Source organism: Eptatretus burgeri, chromosome 12 (assembly GCF_056783735.1).
Source record: "Eptatretus burgeri isolate ZD-2024b chromosome 12, Ebu_testis_v1, whole genome shotgun sequence".
Classification (NCBI taxonomy): Eukaryota; Metazoa; Chordata; class Myxini; order Myxiniformes; family Myxinidae; genus Eptatretus; species Eptatretus burgeri.
The window spans coordinates 6,606,959-6,629,863 of record NC_140972.1 but is presented as its reverse complement, the minus strand read 5'-3'; the positions used below and the strand labels follow the sequence as shown (position 1 = coordinate 6,629,863).

At 44.0% G+C, this 22,905-nt stretch overlaps 1 protein-coding gene across 4 annotated transcripts in view; it reads right to left on the bottom strand.

The window, feature by feature from the left end:
• Positions 1–22,905, bottom strand: part of MAP2K5 (mitogen-activated protein kinase kinase 5) — a 307,732-nt gene that overhangs the window by 271,160 nt on the left and 13,667 nt on the right. For all 4 annotated transcript variants that reach the window (XM_085849335.1, XM_085849333.1, XM_085849334.1 and 1 more), the window contains exon 3: positions 1,729–1,796. In XM_085849335.1, the coding sequence (XP_085705461.1) occupies positions 1,729–1,796 (68 nt within the window). The remainder of the gene's footprint in view (positions 1–1,728; positions 1,797–22,905) is intronic.

Genomic DNA, 22,905 nt, shown 5'->3' with positions numbered 1-22,905 from the left:
TCTGGAACAAACTCCCACACTCTCTTCAATCCCACTTTTCCCTCCAGGTCTTCAAGACAGCTGTTCATCACCATCTCTTATCTTCCCCATCCAAAACCACGATCTTTTCTACCCCCGTTAATCCACCCTAAACCCACCTCATTCAAATTCCCTGCTTTCTTTCCTGAAAGTCCCTGTAGTGTCCATCTTGTTTATACCATATATCCCATCACATCCCTCTCCCTTCCACATTCTGTTCCCTAATGTCCACAGTCACATTCCCTAATGTCTCTGTTCCTTACTGTTGTTGGGCTTCCCTCTCTAGCCCCTCTTGTCTCCCTCTCCCTTTGTTATATGTTCTGTGTGTTCGCTCTTAGACGAGCCTCACCAAAGTATACAATAAAGTGTGGCAATAATAAATCGTCGCAAGTGGGACAGACACTCATCCCCTGATGGAGGGCAGTCAAAGTTAGGATGCATGAGGTGACAAAGCTATTTTCAGTTTAATTTGATGGAAAATGACTGTCATTGTGCGTGATATTCACATAATTATATTTAAGTTAATTATCTCCACCTGGATGGAAATTGAAAAAAGGGCTGCATTGTATTTTGCGCATCGATGTTGTGAATCATCATGTCGAGTTTTGACCGATCTGTTGAGCCACCTCGGAGGCGTAGGGGGGAGAGAAAAACCGAAAAATTGTTAATGGACCCACAGATGGGCTGACCGACTGACTGACTGAAGGACATCGTTGTGGTTTTAAGAGTTTGATCTTCGGCTCCATCGTTGCCGAGCTAAAAATGAAAAGGAATTGGGCTGGACGCATGGCAGTTGGAATGGCAAACTTGTGGACAATAGGAAATGCTTGCCAATGGCAACCTAGAGAAAGTCTTAGAAGAAGCAGTGGCAGATCAAAGATCACATGGAGAGATCGAATTGAAAAATGTACTCGAGTACAATGACCTCAAATTACATTGAATATAACAGAATGGACCATGTTGAGGGAGGACTTCATCCTGCAGTGGACTAAATAGGATGGTCAAGTCAAGTCAAGGGAAGTCAAAGAAAATTTCCACAACATTCTTCAAATGTTATTAATGAGTAACGTCAAGCAAAAAGCAATCGACAAAGTTATGTCAATAATAAGAGAACAGGAAATAAAGATTATATGTGTATGTGGGAAAAATTACATGCCCAGACCAGGAATCAAACCCAGGTCCTCTGAAAATCCATACCAGTGCTCTGCATTCTGAGATATCTGGGCGACCCAGATGCTGAATATGCAATTCTCCAACATATAGACGCCACTCTCTTTCCACTGCTGTTCCCGGGGCACTCGCTGCCAACCATAGGAGCAGCAAGGGCCTGTTCATGAGAGGTTCTTCCCCCTTCCATGACCGAAGCAGCAGGGGAAAGAAAGTGGCATCTATATGTGGGAGAGTTGCATATTCAGCCTGTGGGTCGACCAGATAGCTCAAGTAGCACAGCACAAGGATAGTTTTCCAGAGGACCTGGGTTTGATTCCGGGTCTGGGCATGTAATTTTTCCCACATATACATATGAAGTTATAAGTGTTAAATGTTCTACAAAAAGTGCAAAACCATTGGCAACACCGTGAATAACGATAACACACATGTTTAAATAAGAATATCAAGGCAACCTTAGGAATGAAACAGTCATAAATTGCCAATTAGCATCCACAGAATACTCAGATAAAGTGTGTGAATGTGTCTACGGACAGTACTCACGTAGGAAAACATTGCATGAGTCTCATCGTCGCTACGCACGGTGATACGATCGCCATCTTCATCCTCATCTGCAGCAAATATAGACAATGCGTTATAAATAAAGTTACTTACCAACAAATGGATTAACATTCTGTGTGGAAGCAGCCACAGCTTGCCACTGAGGCTCTCTGATTGGCTGTGAAATGCATACAAGGCATACATATTGCATGGGTGACACATGTTTATGAGATAGAACACATTGAGACGCCCCGCTGTGTGCGTAGAAACACGATTCCTGCACAGCCGGAGAACACAATTCCTGCACAGGAATCAAATGGATGGCATATATTAGTGTTCGATTTCAAACAGTGTTTGAACCAGTAAGTAAACAAATCAATGATTTTCTGTAAGACAGCCCGATCCAGCTATTGCCAAATGTAAAGACGATTTTTATGCAGCTCTTGCGTATTACTTGGTGGAGATGGGCTTTTCCGCAACTCTCGATGAATGTTCCCAGACATGTTCGACGACATTCATATTACGACTTGACGGTGCTCAGGGAAGATGATGCAGCCCATTCAATTTCTTCCAGGAAGAGGTGCTTCTGGATGTATGGCATGTGGCATCATTTTCCAGCAGTAAAGGTTGCAGATTTCATATTGCAGAATGCCTTGCTGGTGTTTAGTAAGAGAGTCTCTTGTGTACAGTTTTGTGGAGACATACATATATACAAGCCGGTAGGCGGCGATGGGTTATAGAGCAAAATGGATGTCATATAGCGGATAGGGAATCATCTTAAGATTATGCATATCAAATCTCATCCAGTTCCATCTACTGATAACTACTCGGTATCCATTTGAATGAAAAGTACCGAAAATGTGGTTTGAAATCAGAAATCCCCTAAGTTCGAAGGGGTGCTGTGGGTGAACAAAGATCTAAATCGAAAATCCAGCTTGATCGTTTGTGCACAATGTATTCCAGACGATTAGTGTGAATTTTCCTGACCATCCAACCATAACCCTAGGAGGAGTAGCATTTAGCGCGAAGGCACCTCCAGCTCTCGCATATTATTGATTTTTGCACTAATTGACCTTAGAACCTCTGACCTAAGCGAAATCGGTCAATATGTCCTGAGGCAAAGTTGTAGTACTCATTGAGTACCATGAACCTGCAAAGTTTCATTCGTATCGATGCACTCACCTGGTCGCTAGGGGGCCTTCAATTTTCACCAATTTTCGCACATACCCTAATTGTAGGGGACGCTGCGGGTAAAGTATTCCATATATCACAAAAAACGGAATATATTTGATAGAGAATCACCTGTAGATCATTCGTGCCAAATTCCATAACCCTACGTGGGACAATGGCTTTCGGAATTGATTTCGCGTGAACGGTACCGATTTTGAAGGTTTTTCAGTTGTTGCTACGGAACCAAAGCGTCCCTAGCAACCATCACAATTTTCAAAGCATGACGTCATAAGATGTACGTACCACCCGAGTTTGGTCAAAATCCGCCCACGTTTACTACCAATTATGCTGATGACAAACGAACAAACATCCAAACAAGCAGACAGAATTACTGACAATAAGGGTCACCTATTTTGGCAACCCAATATATATATATATATATATATATATATATATATATATATATATATATATATATATATATATATATATATATATATATATATATATATATATATATATATATATATATATACATACACACACAAAGTATCTCAAGTTAATGTATGCAGACTTCATATAATCGAAAACTAAACTATCTTGATGTTCTGCACTGCCTTATGGGTAACAGCTGACTGATGATGTGCAATCATTCTATCATATGCTAACACCATCTATTAGTTATTAGTAACACTCAACATCAGCCCCCTCTCTACTATTTAAATTATTTTTTCCAAAGTATTTATGGATATATGTATATGTGGATACAACAGTTTATACAGTCTGTACAGTTCAATAGTTTGTACAGTCTGTACAGTTCAATAGTTTGTACAGTCTGCACAGTTCAACAGTTTGTACAGTCTGTACAGTTCAACAGTTTGTACAGTCTGTACAGTTCAACAGTTTGTACAGTCTGTACAGTTCAACAGTTTGTACAGTCTGTACAGTTCAACAGTTTGTACAGTCTGTACAGTTCAACAGTTTGTACAGTCTGTGCAGTTCAACAGTTTGTACAGTCTGTACAGTTCAACAGTTTGTGCAGTCTGTACAGTTCAACAGTTTGTACAGCCTGTGCAGTTCAATAGTTTGTACAGCCTGTGCAGTTCAATAGTTTGTACAGTCTGTACAGTTCAATAGTTTGTACAGTCTGTGCAGTTCAATAGTTTGTACAGTCTGTGCAGTTCAATAGTTTGTACAGTCTGTGCAGTTCAATCGTTTGTACAGTCTGTACAGTTCAATAGTTTGTACAGTCTGTACAGTTCAATAGTTTGTACAGTCTGTACAGTCTGTACAGTTCAACAGTTTGTACAGTCTGTGCAGTTCAATAGTTTGTGCAGTCTGCACAGTTCAACAGTTTGTACAGTCTGTGCAGTTCAACAGTTTGTACAGTCTGTGCAGTTCAATAGTTTGTACAGTCTGTGCAGTTCAATAGTTTGTACAGTCTGTACAGTTCAACAGTTTGTGCAGTCTGCACAGTTCAACAGTTTGTACAGTCTGTGCAGTTCAATAGTTTGTACAGTCTGTGCAGTTCAATAGTTTGTACAGTCTGTACAGTTCAATAGTTTGTACAGTCTGTACAGTTCAACAGTTTGTGCAGTCTGCACAGTTCAACAGTTTGTACAGTCTGTACAGTTCAATAGTTTGTGCAGTCTGTACAGTTCAACAGTTTGTGCAGTCTGCACAGTTCAACAGTTTGTACAGTCTGTGCAGTTCAACAGTTTGTACAGTCTGTGCAGTTCAACAGTTTGTACAGTCTGTGCAGTTCAATAGTTTGTACAGTCTGTGCAGTTCAATAGTTTGTACAGTCTGTGCAGTTCAATAGTTTGTGCAGTCTGTACAGTTCAACAGTTTGTACAGTCTGTACAGTTCAACAGTTTGTACAGTCTGTACAGTTCAACAGTTTGTACAGTCTGTGCAGTTCAACAGTTTGTACAGTCTGTACAGTTCAACAGTTTGTGCAGTCTGTACAGTTCAACAGTTTGTGCAGTCTGTACAGTTCAACAGTTTGTACAGTCTGTGAAGTTCAACAGTTTGTACAGCCTGTGCAGTTCAATAGTTTGTACAGTCTGTACAGTTCAATAGATTGTACAGTCTGTGCAGTTCAATAGTTTGTACAGTCTGTGCAGTTCAATCGTTTGTACAGTCTGTACAGTTCAATAGTTTGTACAGTCTGTACAGTTCAACAGTTTGTACAGTCTGTACAGTTCAACAGTTTGTACAGTCTGTGCAGTTCAATAGTTTGTGCAGTCTGTACAGTTCAATAGATTGTACAGTCTGTACAGTTCAACAGTTTGTACAGCCTGTGCAGTTCAATAGTTTGTACAGTCTGTACAGTTCAATAGATTGTACAGTCTGTGCAGTTCAATAGTTTGTACAGTCTGTGCAGTTCAATCGTTTGTACAGTCTGTACAGTTCAATAGTCTGTACAGTCTGTACAGTTCAATAGTTTGTACAGTCTGTACAGTTCAACAGTTTGTACAGTCTGTACAGTTCAACAGTTTGTACAGTTCAACAGTTTGTACAGTCTGTACAGTTCAATAGTTTGTGCTGTCTGCACAGTTCAATAGTTTGTACAGTCTGTACAGTTCAATAGTTTGTACAGTTCAACAGTTTGTACAGTGTGTGCAGTTCAACAATTTGTGCAGTCTGTACAGTTCAATAGTCTGTGCAGTCTGTACAGTTCAATAGTTTGTGCAGTCTGTGCAGTTCAATAGTTTGTACAGTCTGTACAGTTCAATAGATTGTACAGTCTGTGCAGTTCAATAGTTTGTACAGTCTGTGCAGTTCAATCGTTTGTACAGTCTGTACAGTTCAATCGTTTGTACAGTCTGTACAGTTCAATAGTTTGTACAGTCTGTACAGTTCAACAGTTTGTGCAGTCTGTGCAGTTCAATAGTTTGTGCAGTCTGTACAGTTCAACAGTTTGTGCAGTCTGCACAGTTCAATAGTTTGTACAGTCTGTACAGTTCAATAGTTTGTACAGTTCAACAGTTTGTACAGTGTGTGCAGTTCAACAATTTGTGCAGTCTGTACAGTTCAATAGTCTGTGCAGTCTGTACAGTTCAATAGTTTGTGCAGTCTGTGCAGTTCAATAGTTTGTACAGTCTGTGCAGTACAATAGTTTGTACAGTCTGTGCAGTTCAATAGTTTGTACAGTCTGTACAGTTCAACAGTTTGTACAGTTTGTGGAGTCTGTACAGTTCAACAGTTTGTACAGTCTGTACAGTTCAACAGTTTGTACAGTCTGTACAGTTCAATAGTTTGTGCTGTCTGCACAGTTCAATAGTTTGTACAGTCTGTACAGTTCAATAGTTTGTACAGTTCAACAGTTTGTACAGTGTGTGCAGTTCAACAATTTGTGCAGTCTGTACAGTTCAATAGTCTGTGCAGTCTGTACAGTTCAATAGTTTGTGCAGTCTGTACAGTTCAATAGTTTGTACAGTCTGTACAGTTCAATAGATTGTACAGTCTGTGCAGTTCAATAGTTTGTACAGTCTGTGCAGTTCAATCGTTTGTACAGTCTGTACAGTTCAATAGTTTGTACAGTCTGTACAGTTCAATAGTTTGTACAGTCTGTACAGTTCAACAGTTTGTGCAGTCTGTGCAGTTCAATAGTTTGTGCAGTCTGTACAGTTCAACAGTTTGTGCAGTCTGCACAGTTCAATAGTTTGTACAGTCTGTACAGTTCAATAGTTTGTACAGTTCAACAGTTTGTACAGTGTGTGCAGTTCAACAATTTGTGCAGTCTGTACAGTTCAATAGTCTGTGCAGTCTGTACAGTTCAATAGTTTGTGCAGTCTGTGCAGTTCAATAGTTTGTACAGTCTGTGCAGTACAATAGTTTGTACAGTCTGTGCAGTTCAATAGTTTGTACAGTCTGTACAGTTCAACAGTTTGTACAGTTTGTGGAGTCTGTACAGTTCAACAGTTTGTACAGTCTGTACAGTTCAACAGTTTGTACAGTCCATACAGTTCAACAGTTTGTACAGTTTGTACAGTCCATACAGTTCAACAGTTTGTACAGCCTGTGTAGTTCAACAGTTTGTGCAGTCTGTACAGCTCTCCCCTCTGGGCTGGTGCTCCTGCTTTGCACCTTTCTGGGCTGCACACTGTGGAAACCAAGGCATTTCGGATCATTGGTATCTCCCATGATGAGGCCGAGTCTTTGGGTTTGGGTTCGGGTGGGTGTGTCTGTCTGTCTGTCTCTCTCACTGCAGGTAGGTCAGTGGTCTTTCTGTCTTCGACCGTCTCCTCTCCAGCCTCACCCCCCCGAAATTGTCTGAAATATGTCCCCCTCCACCCCCCCCCCCACATATTTCACAGGGCACTCGAAATGCCACAGGGCATTTCCGCCAGTAACCCCTTTTCTGGCAAGACTAACAAAATCAAGGATCACTGCTCACCTTCACTCTTTCATTCCTCTATTTTCCCACCTTTGGAACAAACTCTCAAATTCTCTTCAATCCCATTCTTCCTTCCAGGTCTACAAAACAGCTGTTCACCACCATCTCTTACCTTTGCCTCCATCCAAAACCATGATCTTTTCTACCCCCGTTAATCCAACCCAAACCCACCCCTTCAAATTCCCTGCTTTCCTTCGCAAAAGTCCCTGTAGTGTAAGGACCTAAAAGTCTCTGTTGTGTCAATCTTGTTTACCCAGTGTACCCCGCCCCATCCCTCTCCCTTTCACAGATCTCGTGTCTGTTCCCCACTGCTTTGTGCTTCCCTTTCCCGTCCCTCTTGTCTCCTGCTCCCCTTGTTGTACGTTCTGTGTGTTAGCTCTGAAACGAGCCTCGGCATAGTATACAAAAAAAGAAAAAGAAAAAAATCATAAAGCAGGTCATCTACTTACAACACAGGTGAGAAAAGGATACGAAAAAAGCAGCTGATATTTTAATAATTTATTCACATAATTTTTAAAGGGTAAAAGTTATTTTTTATTACCTTTTTTTTTTTTAGCAATTAGGCAAAGATTAGTGTTTCATTCAGCGAAGCAACGGGTCTTACATTGTTATCGTCCATCAAAAAGGATAAAACAATTAAAAAACAAATTACATTTTGCTATTTTTTGTAACAACAATAGTGTAACTGCCTAACAAATCCCGGGCCTAAAAAAGACCCACACTAATGCATTCTTGGGGTATTTTTTAGCTTTTCTGAAATTTGCATTCCACATAAGGCATTGTCATCGCACTCCTTTTACATTCCATTTTTTTCTTTTTTCATATAGCTATGTAACTTTTTAATTTACATTCCATTCCGTCTCCTTTTACAACTTCTCCAGCCAAACCGCAAGGCCGATCTGGCTGAAATTTTGCAGCAACATTCCCCTCCTGACTGGTTACAGGAATTGCAAAGTGCATTCCAATAACATGACTTTAAGTAGGTCAAAATGGCCAGCTTAGTAATTTTTTTCAAAAATCTTCTCCAGATCCACCAGACACAATGCTGCCAAATTTGCATTACAACGTTAGGCCAGGGTAGGGATGTTAAATTGTGAAGATCATGCCGATCACATGACCAGAAGTGTGTCAAAATGGCCGACTTTATCAATTTTTGAGAAAATCGCGTAAATTGCTTCAAAAATCTTCTTCTCTCGACCCACCAGTCAGAATGATACCAAATTTTGGTGACAATAGGCCAGGGCCGAGATAAGCTACAGGTCCATGGTCATATTTTTTACATTTGCATCCTATGGTTAAAACTGAGGGAAGTTCGATAGTTCGTGCAGGAGAGAAAGAGTGCCAAGTGTTCACTTATAATTGCCATTCCAGCTCTAAATGCCTAAAATCCTTGGCAATCCGGCAGCGTCTGGCCCATAAGTCATTGTGAGATCAAAGAGAGCAGCGCACCGCCCCCTGCGCTCCGCGGACAGTACGAGCAGTTGGGTTGAAGCGAGTCCGGGTGGCTGGATGTTGAGAGTGGAAGTGGAGTTCGGGAGTTCGGGAGTTTGTGCAGTCGGTGCATAGAGATCAACAGTTCGTGCAGTCCATGCAAGGAGTTCAACAGTTCATGCAATCTGTGCATGGAGGTTTACTTACGGGTGCAGATGCCGGGGTCGACCCTAAAATTACTGATTTTCATGCATTTACACTATTATTCAGCATTAACAAAATTTAAAGGTTATATGGGTATTCCAACGTAGTTGGAAATATACCTCATATGTTTTGTACATTTTTTGCATTGTAGTGTTATTCTATTCTTTTGTCTTAATTGTCAATGTGTATGTGTAAAGGATTGATATGTGTTCATGTCATTTACATTGTATTAATGGTTGTATGAAATAAAAGATTTGAAGCCTCTCATGGTTGAAGATGGTTGAATTCATGGTTGAAGAAGAAAAATTCGAATTTGAAGGGGTTTTATTAAAAATAAAAATTTAGATTTTTCATCCATTTGATTGATTTTCGATATACAGGCAGCAAATCTGCATGGCTATAGCTTGCACATTATATTTATATCCACTTCTCCCATAAGTGTAATTTTCACAATTGAATTGATAAGATGAATAGTCGCACCAAAATTTCAATTCTCTGCTAATTAACTTCCCAGTTTATTCAATCCCAAACTGCATGGCTATAACTTTAAATCATATATAATCTGTAATTCTCTCCTCCATACAGATGATTGAGATATGGAAATAGCTTTAAAATCTATTTTAACACTATTTTTTGGTGTACACTATTTTTTAGCTATTTATTTGCTACAAAACCATCTTTCAAAAAATATAAATAAAACAGCTTAAATCTAAACGTGTGTGTGTGTGTGTGTGTGTGTGTGTGTGTGTGTGTGTGTGTGTGTGTGTGTGTGTGTGTGTGTGTGTGTGTGTGTGTGTGTGTGTGTGTGTGTGTGTGTGTGTGTGTGTGTGGTGTGTGTCCTCCATAACTCCAAAGCCATGAAACCTAACAGCCTGAAACTTTACATGCAACATGCATACGAAGGGAACTCCAAGGAAGTGCAAGAGTGAAAACTGGGTGTTTGGGTTAATTAAAACACCCGTTTTGAAGATAATTAACGGCCTTACTTTATAGTGTCCTTTGTCAGGTGATCCTCGGGCACCTCGTTCTCGATGGGGTCTTAAGGCATATCCTGGGTTACCTCCCTGGCGTCTGAGGCCACTATGTTTTTTGGCATGCTCAACCATGCCTTCATTTGGAACAGGCCACAACGATTTCTTAACGATTGTAATTTTTTTTTCACCTTCCTCACTCATATTATCAAATGCTTGATCATCATACGTACGAATCACTGGATACATTGCAATGCTTATGAATGCCCGGAGATGCCAGTGTTTGTGGCTTTATTTAATTACCGCACATGCCATAAAATCATGAATCTCTCAGTCTAACTTAGCTGAATTACAAAATTTAAGCTCCAGAATTGAACTGAGCAGCAGTTCCGACTGCTCGAAAAAAAAAGTGTTCATTTGTCCAATTCAGACATATTGTTACGAATCTGGAAAACATTTGCATTCACACATACAGTTGACCCAAAGTTTAGTTATTTCGTTAAGTATATGTGGATGGTTAGAACCTCTCCCCAAGGTCGAATGGGAATTTCATGTGTGCGCTACGAGTTTCTTTCTAGTTAGTCTTCTGCATTAAATGCCCCCCCCCCACTCCTTCAGCGCCATTACACACATGTTCGAGGCCATGGACATAGTCGGGGGTGAGATCACCTCAGGGCCGACTCCACCCCAGCAAGATGGAATGTGCCCCCCGACTAATCGGGGGTGAGATCACCTCAGGGCCGACTCCACCCCAGCAAGATGGAATGTTCCCCTTGTCCAATTGGGGGTGAGATCACCTCAGAGCCGACTCTGCCCCAGCAAGAGGGAATGTGCCCCCCGACCAATCGGAGGTGAGATCACCTCAGGGCCGACCCCGCCCCAGCCAGATGGAATGTTCGCCTTGCCCAATGAGGGGAGGACACCGATCGCCCGATGCCCCCCGACCAATCCAGAGGCGAGTTACCTCAGAGCAGATCCCTCCACCCACCCGGGTGAGGGATAAGAAAGGTGGTGAGCCGTCTCAGCGTCATCTGCAGTCTTTTTCGGGGTTCCTTGGTGGTCGGTGGTAGTGTTGGTGCTCGTGGTGGTGGTGGTCGTGGCGGAGGTGTTTCGTGGTGCTCATGTCGTTGATCGTCGTTCGTGGAAGCCAGGATCGTGGGCTCGTTGGATTCTGGGCTATGGATAAATCATCCCACCATGGTGGTTTGCCTTGGAGCACTCGAGCTGGGATCCTTGTTCCCGTCCACGGACTCCGAGCTCCACGGCTGCGAGTCAGTGAAATCGCACGAGGCGGCCAGGTACCTGGCCAGACTCTGACCCTCAGCTCGTCTTCCATCCCGAGCTGAAGGGCCGAATAAAGACCCACCAGGTCCATTTCTTTTTGGGTGTGTGTGTCTGTCTGTGGCCAGTCTGTTAAGTAGAAATTGTTTAAGTGATTGCCATTGTACATTTGCCTACATCATATTTGTGGTTAAGTCTGCTTTGTGTTTCCCTCCCTCTTACATTGTAAATAAATAACTGTTAAATGTTCCAGTTCGTTGTCTGTGCTTTCTTTCATTGACCCAGTATGGTTCAGGCTTGAGAATTAGGGAGGCCGATTGTGCCATAAATTGTCATTTGGGCCGGTGAGGCTTTGGTAATTCCCGCTCGGTTATGCCGGATCTGAGTCGGTAACAGCGACTCGGTTCGAACAAAGCCGGCCGAGGGTGTGGTTTCCCCGGTAGCAAGACCGTGCGGCTACTTCGGTAAATTGGAATTAGACAAAAAGACCCTAACCGCGCAGTCGAAATATTGGCGTCCACAGTCCATTAAGCGACCCATCGACTTCGGAGTTCTCCGGAGTGACGACCTTCAATTCCGGGTGTTCGGAGGGAAGACGGCTCAACTGCTCTGTCTAACGGTAGTCCTCCGAAGTATGATATATGGTCGCGATGCTTTGTTTTTGATGTTCACGCTCTATGGGATCATTAGGTCATGCGTGAGCGGTACTTCCACATTTTCAGTGATTACGTTTGGTTCATGTTCCCATGAATTTTATAGAACTGGGACATCAAAGTTTTGAAGATGTGCCAGCGGATTACTTTATAAATTCTGCTCTTCATTGTGTGTACAGCTGTTCTGACATGAGGTTTTATTTCGTATGTGTTTGGTCATGAAGCAGAACATATCACTCTCTTCGCTAACCCCACCTCCACCCCTCTTTTTTTTCTTTCTTTTTTTTGTGTGTCTGTCTCTGTCTGTCTCTCTGCATCTCTGCGTCTCTCACTCTCACTCTCACTCTCACTCTCTCTCCCCACCCTCCCACAGTGTATAGCAACATATAGTGAGGCATTGCTCTCCCCACAATCCCCCACCCCTCCTTCCTCGCTTTCCCTTCCCTTCCCTCCATCCTCTCTGCCTCCCCTTCCCCCTCTCTCCCTCCCCTGCTTCTTCTCTCTCCCTACCCTGCCTCTTCTTTCTCCCTCCCCTGCCTCTTCTCTCTCCATCCCCTGCCTCTTCTCTCTCCCTCCCCTGCCTCTTCTCTCTCCCTCCCCTCCCTCTTCTCTCTCCCTCCCCTGCCTCTTCTCTCTCCCTCCCCTGCCTCTTCTCTCTCCCTCCCATACCTCCTCTCTCTCTCTCTCTCTTTTTTTTTCTCCCCCCACTCATCCTCTCCATCCTCTCTCTCCACTCATTCTCTCCATCCTCTCTCTCCACTCATCCTCTCCATCCTCTCTCTCCACTCATCTTCTCCATCCTCTCTCTCTCCACCCATCCTCTCCATCCTCTCTCTCCACTCATCCTCTCCATCCTCTCTCTCCCCTCATCCTCTCCATCCCCTCTCTCCCCTCATCCTCTCCATCCCCTCTCTCTCCCCTCATCCTCTCCATCCTCTCTCTCCCCTTATCCTCTCCATCCTCTCTCTCCCCTTATCCTCTCCATCCTCTCTCTCCCCTCATCTTCTCTCCCCCCCCCTCATCCTGTCCTACTATCTTTTGCAATGTTTCCCCAAATGGGGGCCCTCGTACTTGGTGGAAGCTTCTTTTTCAACAATGATTGCTATGAGTCTTTTTGCGTCGGTCTCTCCCAGCTTTGCACAGTGAGATGGTGTAAGCTTTTCCAATTCTTCACGTGAAAATTGCTCTTCTTCTGCCAAGTTTGATGGGGATCGTCGATGGAGTGCAATCTTCAAGTCTCGCCATAAATGTTCAATTGGGTTCAAGTCAGGACTTTGACTGGGCCACTCAAGAACATTTATTTACTTCTTATTCAGCTACCGGCCCAGTTTCATTGCTTGTTGGCACATCATTGGCGACAGAACAGACAGAAATGCATACCATTGAGGCTCCCAAGCATGCACCACATGTAAATGTCAAAAGCAGTCAACATATAAATTATAAATGGAAAAAAACAAAGACATCTTTCACCTGTGAATGGAGGGAATAACCAATTAGCTCTCACCTAATCAAACTCAGCTGGCTTGGATTATATGAATAAATCGACTCCTCCCATGCTTTTACAGCTGAAGAAGGCTGCATAAAGCATCCATGAAAGGCTACACAAGGTAAGCCCTTACAACAGAAAGAACCATGGACAGGTTTTGAATTGATCTATCAACCGAAGTTTGTATTTTCCATTGCAGTCACAACACTTAAGTCACTTTTCCAATTCCACCCCCACCTCCTTTTTATGATTATAAACACCCTCTCCCTTTGTTCACCCCTCCTTCCAACCTCCGTACCTTCCATACGACATCAGCCTGGTCTCCCCATTCCACCAGGAAGTGACTAGGTTTACCGTGCAAAGGGGCATGGACCCCCTGACCCCTTAGTAATAAATTGCAGCTGGAGAGTTTTGAATTGCAGCTGGAAAGAGAAAGTGTGAAGCCTTGTATGTTGCAACAGATAGCAACAGTTACAGAGACAGAGTACGCGTGAGAGTCAGCAAGTGTGCGTGGACGCTCAGAGATTTACGGCCGAGGCCCAAACAAAAGAGATCGGGAGTTGGTGTGCTGGTTCTGCTCTACCACATGCCTGTTCATGCTGTGACCATCTTCCTGCACTCTTGACTTTGCACTGAACTGGGCTTGCCAGCAAGCTTGTGTGCAGGCAGATGGTGGCAGCGCTCAACAAGCAGACAAGGCCTGGCTCTGTAACCCCTGACCCGTATCTCCCCTTCGATATTCTTTCCTCCACTGCTTGCGGTTTATTTCTTCATTTTCTCCCGTATTCACAGCCTCTTCATCTGTGCATAAATAAAGCTTGCAGTGGGAGATCAAATTAAGGTTTTATGTTTGTTGTGTGTCTCATAATGTCTATTGGAAGGGGGAGGGGTTGGTGGGGGTGTAAACTATTGTGCATTTATCTCTGCATTGTATTCATTACCTCCGTCACGGAAGGTTATGTTTTCACCCCTGTTTGCAGGATATCTCCAAAAGTTATGGCCGGATTTTGACGAAACTTGGTGGACAAGTTGAATGTGTGACAAGGACGAACTGATTAGATTTTGGTGAAGATCCAGATCCGGATGCTAGAATTTCTTCAGTGATTCTTCACCATTGAGAGATAGGGCTAAAAACGACATGAAGCATATTTCAAAAGGTTATTGACGGATTTAGTTGAAACGTGGTGGACAAGTTGGATGTGTGACAAGGAAGAATTTATTCAATTTTGGTGATGATCCGAATCTGGATCTGGATACGAGATTTTAAAAATCTTTAAAAAGTGATTCTTCAACATCGAGAAAAGCCTGGTGTTGGCATAATGGTTAAGGTGGCTACTTAATATATCCGAGTCTTGAGTTCCAGCCCCTGTCGGTCCGTTGAAATAACACCAGGTGGGGTTGACTCAGCCTGTCAACCTTTCGAGGTCAGCAAAATGAGTACCGGCTTACTGATGACAGGGGTGCTGCATCAGTGGCACAGCCACACTTCCAGAAAAATGATATTTCGTATGCAATCTGTGGCTGCTGGTTGCAACAACATCAACAGCAACAACCATTGAGAGATCGGACCAAAAACCATGTACTGTACTGTATAGAATGATATCAAGCCGATTCGATATTTGGTTAAGGTCTGGATACAGATCCGGCTTTGAAGTGGGACACAAAACGTAAACTGTTCAGCCTGGCGGAGGCATGCGTGCGCTCTACCAAGTACTGTTCTCATTCGTTTTTGTTTTTGTTTGTTTAGGGGCTAAGGCTCATGGAAGAGTTGGAACACAAATCATACACACACATGTGCAGATAATTACATGAGACAATACCGGCCTTGATGTCAGACAAATACAGCCGCTGAGCTCGGAGAAAATCATGTTTCGTGTCTGTGAAACCACTTTGTACAACAAACACAGAAGAAGTCGTGCACAATAGAATGCAAACGGTATCATGTAATTATTGGTTGATTTCTAAATGTACGTGTTAGAATTCGTGCTAAACTCTCCATACCTAAACCTGCATGAAGCAAGTCAAGCAAAAGCATTGAAAAAGAGTGACGCAGATTGGGAGAGTGCACTGCTTCACGTCAAGCCCAATTGCTCCGTGCTCTGCTCTTCCTTCTGCTGTTCGGATTGAGTGGGGGAAAAAAAAATGCTTTTGAAGCTAGAGTGCATCCTCGAGCGCATTTTCTGTCACTCACGACTCCACTGTGCCATCTCAAAACTACTATGTATCAGAGAACCTCCATCCATCCATCCATCCATTGGGACCGAACTCTGTACAGAGCGTTGGTGCTGCCTAAGCAGTCTCCTTGGCTATTGGGTACAATCCTGGGTGGGTCACCACTCCGACACAGGATACCAGCATGCTGGCACTCATTTTGTCGACCTCGGAAGGATGACAGGCAGAGAGAGAACCTCGACATGGAGGGGATCCCAGTCTCGAGTCTCGTAAACTGCGTTAATTTTGCTCTTGTCAACTGGTGACTCAAGGTTTTGACGTCGTAACTTAATGTCCTTTTGATTCACGTGAAGGTATACTCGTGCCTTATATACCTCTTGCCCGATGTGAGATACAAGTACAAGCTCATACATGAGCTGAATGCTTATTCCACATTTACAAGCAACCCTTCCTCCTTCCTCACGCATTCTAAAAGCAAAATATTACGAACCCTTTTCATGCCCCCCTTGACGATGCTTTGTCGAAAAAAAACATCGAGCTTCGTTCGGCAACAATGTGGAACTCAATTCAAACAAGCTGGTAGAAAAATAATAATAATAATAATAATTGTGCATTTAGAAAGATAGTGTCGAACAATAAAAACCAGCTTCGACTTATTAACATATGGAACAGTGAGGGATCATGATTTAGTCATGGCCTTCAGTGGGCCCACGCCCGCGCAACGCTGTACCCGAGCTGCATTCCGGGTGCATTCCACACGCGTCTTGCACAACCATTAGCATACGCCATTGGGCCGTGCAAGTGTAAAAGAGGCACTGCAGAGCAGCAGGAAACCAAGGGAAATGCAAGGGCTGAGCAAAGCCTTCCAGGCCACCTACAGCCACGTCTCGACTTACACATATAGTGGCTCGAAGCAAGCAGAACACAGCCAATCATACACCACCGGCTATTAAACGTTTGGCTACACTAATGGTTACCGGCAAACCGGAGCTGTTTTTTTTTTAATGGCCAAATTTGTCCAGACTTCATGCATTATCTCTCAGCATGCAATCAGGTTACTCGAACGGAATTTTCGAAAGTATTCTCAAAATCCATTCTGCACGCCACCACAGGTCACCAAAAGCAAAACAAAAAACACAAAAGGGAGGGGAAGCAAATGTCGTAAAGGCTGCACATTGAGTTTTCCACGAGTGCATGGAATGTTGACGCAATGCCGTTTATGAAGCTTCGTCCAAATTTCAGAGGACAATCGGTGTGGGAAGGACGACTTCACGACGCAAGTCAGAAAGTCACACGGTTTAATGTCAAGCTCACGGGATAAAATAAGGAAATTTTGGTCCATCATGACTGTGAAATATCTCATGCATGTGGTTTGAGTAAAGGGAATCACACAGGGAACCCACAGTGGACAATTTCACCACTGTACCAGCAAGTGGTCATCTAGATTTTTTTTTAAGGAATCCTGGATCAACTTGATGCACAGAAGTGGATGTTGAAAAGGTTATCGGGGGCATAACTAGGTAAAAGGAACGGAAACTAGTGTGACGATGGTGGAAAACCGACCCTGGGGAGTTGCATTCAACAAAGGGGGAACCCTGAGTTAGTGAGTTAATCAGTATGTGTGCATCGACATAGGTGTCTTCTCGTTGTACAGGGAATGGGGGGGAAATGCATTGTGTGGGTTTAGCTAGGTTTTTTCCCCTTCGTGTAATTCCCCAAACTTCATCTCACTCTCCAACTTTCCCATTTTCCAACTTTCAACCAATCTTTTAATCCAGCTTATTCAGCATAGCAAAACCCACAAACACAAAGAAAACTGAAAACCCACTCAATAGGAGCACCTCCTGTGCTGCTGCTGTTCGCAGGGCAGCTCACTGGATGACGGGATTGGGGCAAAGTCTTCAAGACCCCCACTCCTTGATGATAGGAGGAAAAGCATGGGGTAAACTCCCTGGGTCAGATTGTGGTGGTGTGTGGTGCAGTGATGCTGAGGTGTTGCCCACCATACGGCGGTCCCTTTGAGTGGGTGCCTGGAAAGTCCTTTAAAAAAGAGGATGATCACTCGTCTGTTATCATCTGAGCTCCAGCGTTTGAACATCAGTATTGGGTGTCGTTTCCATGGTCGCTGTATATGCTCCGAGGGAGGCGAGTGATCTCACCGTGACAGACGCATTATATGCTGTGCTTGAGTCTGTGTTTGATCAAGCAAAATACACTTCTAGTCTTGGGGGATTTCAATGTATGAACTGGAACTGATCGGGATGGTTATGATACATGTGTTGATCCCCATGGGTCTGGAACTGTGAATCAGAATAGTACTAAGTTCCATGACTTTGCAAGAAGTCATGGACTTCGGGTGGCTGGTTCATGGTTTCAGCACCCACAGGCTCATCGCTGGACTTGATATTCCAACGCTGGTGGTGCAACTTAGGAGACTGACCATATGCTGAGTGATGGTCGCTGGAGGATGAACCAGACCTGCAGAGTCTGCCAGAGTGCTCATTTCCTCAAAACCGACCACAGGCTAGTGGTAGCAACTCTGAAGTTGCAGCTCAAATCCATGAGAATGGTAAAATCCCAGCCTAGACTGGATGTTGGCAAGCACAAGGATGAGAGGGGAGCTGAGGAGTTTGCGAACAGGCTGAATGAAGATTTGGGGGGGTCTGAGTGCTTTGGGGAATCCTGAATAGTTGTGGAGTGCCTTCAAGGCTACCATCCTTGATGTTGCTGGTGGATGTACTGGAACTCACCGGGAGGGCGAAGAAGAATTTTTTCTCTCAAGCTACACTGGATACCATCGACCAGAGTCGCAGGGCCAGGCTTAACGGCAAAGCTGAGCTGTTCAAGGAGTTGAGGCGTAAAACTGTACGTTTACTAAGGGTGGACAAGGAGGCCGATGTGTGAGGTATCTCTGAGGGAGCGTAGAGCATCACCTGTGGTCAAGTGATTCTCGGACTGCTTCCAGGGGAATTCGTGCATTGCATTCCTCCAAGCCCATCCCTCAGTGTGCTGCAGTTAGAGCAGAGGGTGGTGGGCTCTTGATAGAGGAGTCCGAAGTGAAGGCCCGCCAGGCCGGTTCCTCTGAGCAGTTGTATAGGCTGACCCACCAGCCATTGAATCGGGGTGTTACTCTCCTTATTGCTGACCCTCAAATTAACTGTGGTCCACCTTTGTTTGTGGAAACACAGGCTGCGGTGAACCGGATGAAATGGGATAAAGCTCCTGCGATCTGTGGCAACGATGCCAGACTTTTCAAGGATGGTGGAAATGTTGTACTCTTGTCGTTGCATGCAGTTCTGTGCTCTGTTTGGAACACAAGCATCATCCCAACTGACTGGAAGAGGTGCCTTGCTGTCCCTCTCTGGAAAGGGAAGGGTGATCGCCATGACGGCAACAACTACCGAGGGGTGACGCTACTCTCAGAGCCGGGCAAGGTGTTTGCTCGGATAATTATTGATAGTGTTCACCACCATCTGCTTGAGCATCAGCGACCAGAGCAGTCAGGCTTTACACCAAAGTGGTCAATGATTGACCGTATCCTTGCTCTTCGGGTCCTCACCAAATGCAGATGAGAGTTTCGGCAGGGGCTGCTTGCAGCCTATGTTGATCTCTATATAGCTTTCAATTGAGTGAATCGGGATGCCCTCTGGAGGATTCTTGGTCTTCGTGGGGTGACACCAAAACTAATCAATCTGATATCTGAACTGTACTCTGGTACTGAGAGTGCTGTGAGATGGGATGATTCCATCTTTGACTTATTTCCAGTTCTTACTTGAGTTTCCCACACTTTTCAGCACTTGAATGGACTGGATTCTGGGGAGGGTGTCAGAGAGAGCAAGCTGCGGTGCGTCATTTGGGAATGACAAGGTCTCTCTCTCTGACCTTGGTTTCGCAGATGATCCAGTCATCTTTGCGGAGACTCTGGATATCCTTTTGTGGGCCCTCGAGGTGCTGAATGAGGAGTCAGAGCCGCTGGGATTATGGGTTTCCTGGGTCAAAACTAAGATCCAGGCTTTCAATGACATATTGGATGCTGCAATCTTCTATGTACCCATTTGTTGGGTTCGGATGTTGAGGTCATGGAGAGATTCACTTACCTTGGCAGTGATATTCATGTCTCTGCTGGAGGTCAAAAGACATCTGGGTCGGGCCTGTAGAGTCATGGATTCACTGGCTCATGGGTTGTAGCACTGTCGGTACCTGTGCAGGAGGACCAAAGTCCGAGTCGTCAAGTCCTTGGTGCTTCCAGTCCTTCTCTCCGGATGTGAGACTTGGACTCTGACCAGGGATCTGAAACGGACACTTAACTCCTTCGGTACCAGATCCCTTTGGGGAATCCTTGGCTATCACTCATCGGACTTTGTGTCAAACGAGCAGTTGCTGAGAGAGACTCAAATGAATTTGTTACCTTATCATCCGTGAGCGTCAGCTGCGGCTGTATGGACATGTGGCTCGTTTTCTTGATGGTGATCCTGCTCACCAGATTCTCTCAGCGAGGGAGCCTCGTGAGTGTGAGGCCAATAGGCTGACCATGTGCCTCGTGGTTGCAGCAGATTGATTAGCATCTGAAGGAAATGGGGATGGGCCAGGCATCTGCCTGGGGGATGGCAAGACGGAGGCCCCTGGAGTACCGGCGGAATGTGCATGCAGTGACGTGCTGCTCCGGCGCATGATCCCATACGATTTATCTGACCTTTCATCCATCCTTCAATCCATCAATCCATTAATTCATCCACCCATCTCCAATCCCTCAATCCATTAATTCATCCACCCATCTCCAATCCCTCACCCTTTGCCCCTCAGACACCGTAATCCGCATTTGAAACTTAATCACCTCATTCAACGATCCATCTCCAATGCAACACTCTCCACCATCTCAAAACCCTGAAACCCGACTGGAAATTTCCCTCTCCTTGTTCATCAACCCACCTCCAATCCCTCATCCTTTCGCTTCCCAACCTCTATTGCCCATGCTCCCCTCGGAAACCCTCACTCTTCGTTCAAGAACCCTTCGCCTCCAAATCACTGAAACAAATATTTTATCGTGTGTACCTAGCCACCTGGGTTAATTGATGAGGTGAGAGCGAATTGGTTATTCCCTGCATTCACAGTTGAGAGACATGAGTGGGACTTTGTTTATCACATATTTTTTGTAAACATTCGATTAGTACAACAGAATTTATATACGCATTTCAACAAAATTGTTTTTTTTGTTTGTTTGTTTGTTTTTTCATTTATACATTGACTACTTTTGACGTTTAAACGTGGTACATGCTTGGGAGCCTCGGTATGCATTTCTGTCTGCCTTGTCGCTGATGATTCGCCAATAATCGATGAAACCAATCCGGCAGCTGGGGGGGGGGGGGTGTAGCATTGGGATTCTCATGTGTGTACTCTTTGTGAACGTCATTTTTGCTGAGGAGGAACTCTGGGAAGGGTTTGAAACAGCAAAGGGCTTACCTTGCGTCACCTTTCATGGTTGCTTTATGCAGCTTCTTCGATTGGAGGAGCATGGGAGGAATCAATTTATTTATATAATCCTAGCCACCTGGGTTTAATTGATTAGGTGAGAGCTAATTGGTTATTCCCTACATTCACAGGTGAGAGACATGAGTGGGTCTTTGTTTATCATATATTTTTTGAAAACATTCGATGAGTACAACAGAATTTAAATATGCATTTCAACAAAAGACATTATCAAAGCTTTTCGACTTGCACTCCTCAGGATAAAACCGCAAGCAGATGAAGAAGAAGCAACAAACTCTCGTTTTATAAAGTTACAATGTAATGTCCTCAATGTTGATTGGTTGAGAGAAAGGAAGGACAGGATTACCTGATTGGTGGAACTACAGAGCAGAATGAATAATGAGGAGGAAGAAATGAAACGGAAATGAACCATCATGAACAATGAATAGGTGCAGATGAATCACCAAAGTACTGGTGGAAATGCAATGCTAATTAGCTGGGGGCTTGTAGGGGGAGTGGGGGTGGCGGTTTTCATGATGACTCAATGTTGACTGTGGTACAGTTGTCACACAGTCAAGCCATCATAGTCAAAATGGATATAAAGTTCGGACAAATTCTGTCCACAAAGAATAGGGTTGGTTGATTTGGACGAGTGATTTTCACCACCACCCGCAAGTTGCTTTCGTCAGTCCAAAAAGGCGTTCTGCCCGCCTCTCATACAAGCAAGATTATTTATGAATTTCAGTGTCAGTGTTGCACTTGGCATGTGAGCCACACATCTTTGAGAGTTAAGGATCGCATTGAACAACACGTCCCTTTGGGGCTCAGACGGGGTCAGTCAATCGAAGAGGGGCAACCAACTCGGGCTGATAAGAACGTACACAGTGTGACAACTATTCCCTGTGTGCCACTGCAATTGGTTCCCATTTACTGAATAATCATCAGTGTGCAGAGCAATATCGTATTGGCTTGTTAAAAATCCTGAGGAGAGGACGCAGTTTAGCTCACATTTGTGCAATGGAGACCACATTCATCAGGACAACCAATCATTCTTTGTGGACAGAAATAATTTGTCCGAAGTTTATTTCTATTTTGATTATGATGGCTTGACTGTGTGACAACTGCACCACAGTCAACATTGAGTCATCATGAAAACCACAGCACCCCCCTTCCCCCCCCAACTGGCCCTCAGCTCATTAGAATGATGTTTCCACTTGTTCTTGATGATTCATCTCTGTCTATTCATTATTCATGATGGTTCATTTCCGTTTCATTTCCGCCTACTCATTATTCATGATGCTCTGTGGTTCCACCAATCAGGTAATCCCGTCCTTTCTTTCTCTCAACCAATCAACGTTGAGGAAAAGCCTGGTGTTGGCTTAGTGGTTAGGGTGGTGGCTTGGGATCCTAGGGTCCTGAGTTCAAGCCCTGTTGGCCGCTGAATTAATACACCAGGGGGTTGACTCATCCTGTCGTTCTTCCGAGGTCGGTGAAATGAGTACCAGTGCGTACTGGTCGAGGGGCACTGCATCAGCGACACAGTCGCGCTTCCAAGAAATGATAGCTACCCCGGCAGCTAAGCTGCCATACGCAAGAAGAAGAAGAATGTTGAGGAGGACATTATATTGTAACTTCATAAATGAGAGTTTGGTGCTTCTTCATGTACTTGCCGTTTTATCCTGAGAAGTGCAAGTCAAAAAGTATTGATAATGTCCATTTTATTTCATGAATATATATATATATATATATATATATATATATATATATATATATATATATATATATATATATATATATATATATATATATGTACATACTTTTCTCTACCTCCCTCTACTCCCTCTACTCCCTTTACTCCCTCTCTGATATTTGAAACACCTGTAACCTGAAAGAATCCAAGAATAAACTTACTCTGAAAAATGCAACCTCATGTTCCTCTTCAAA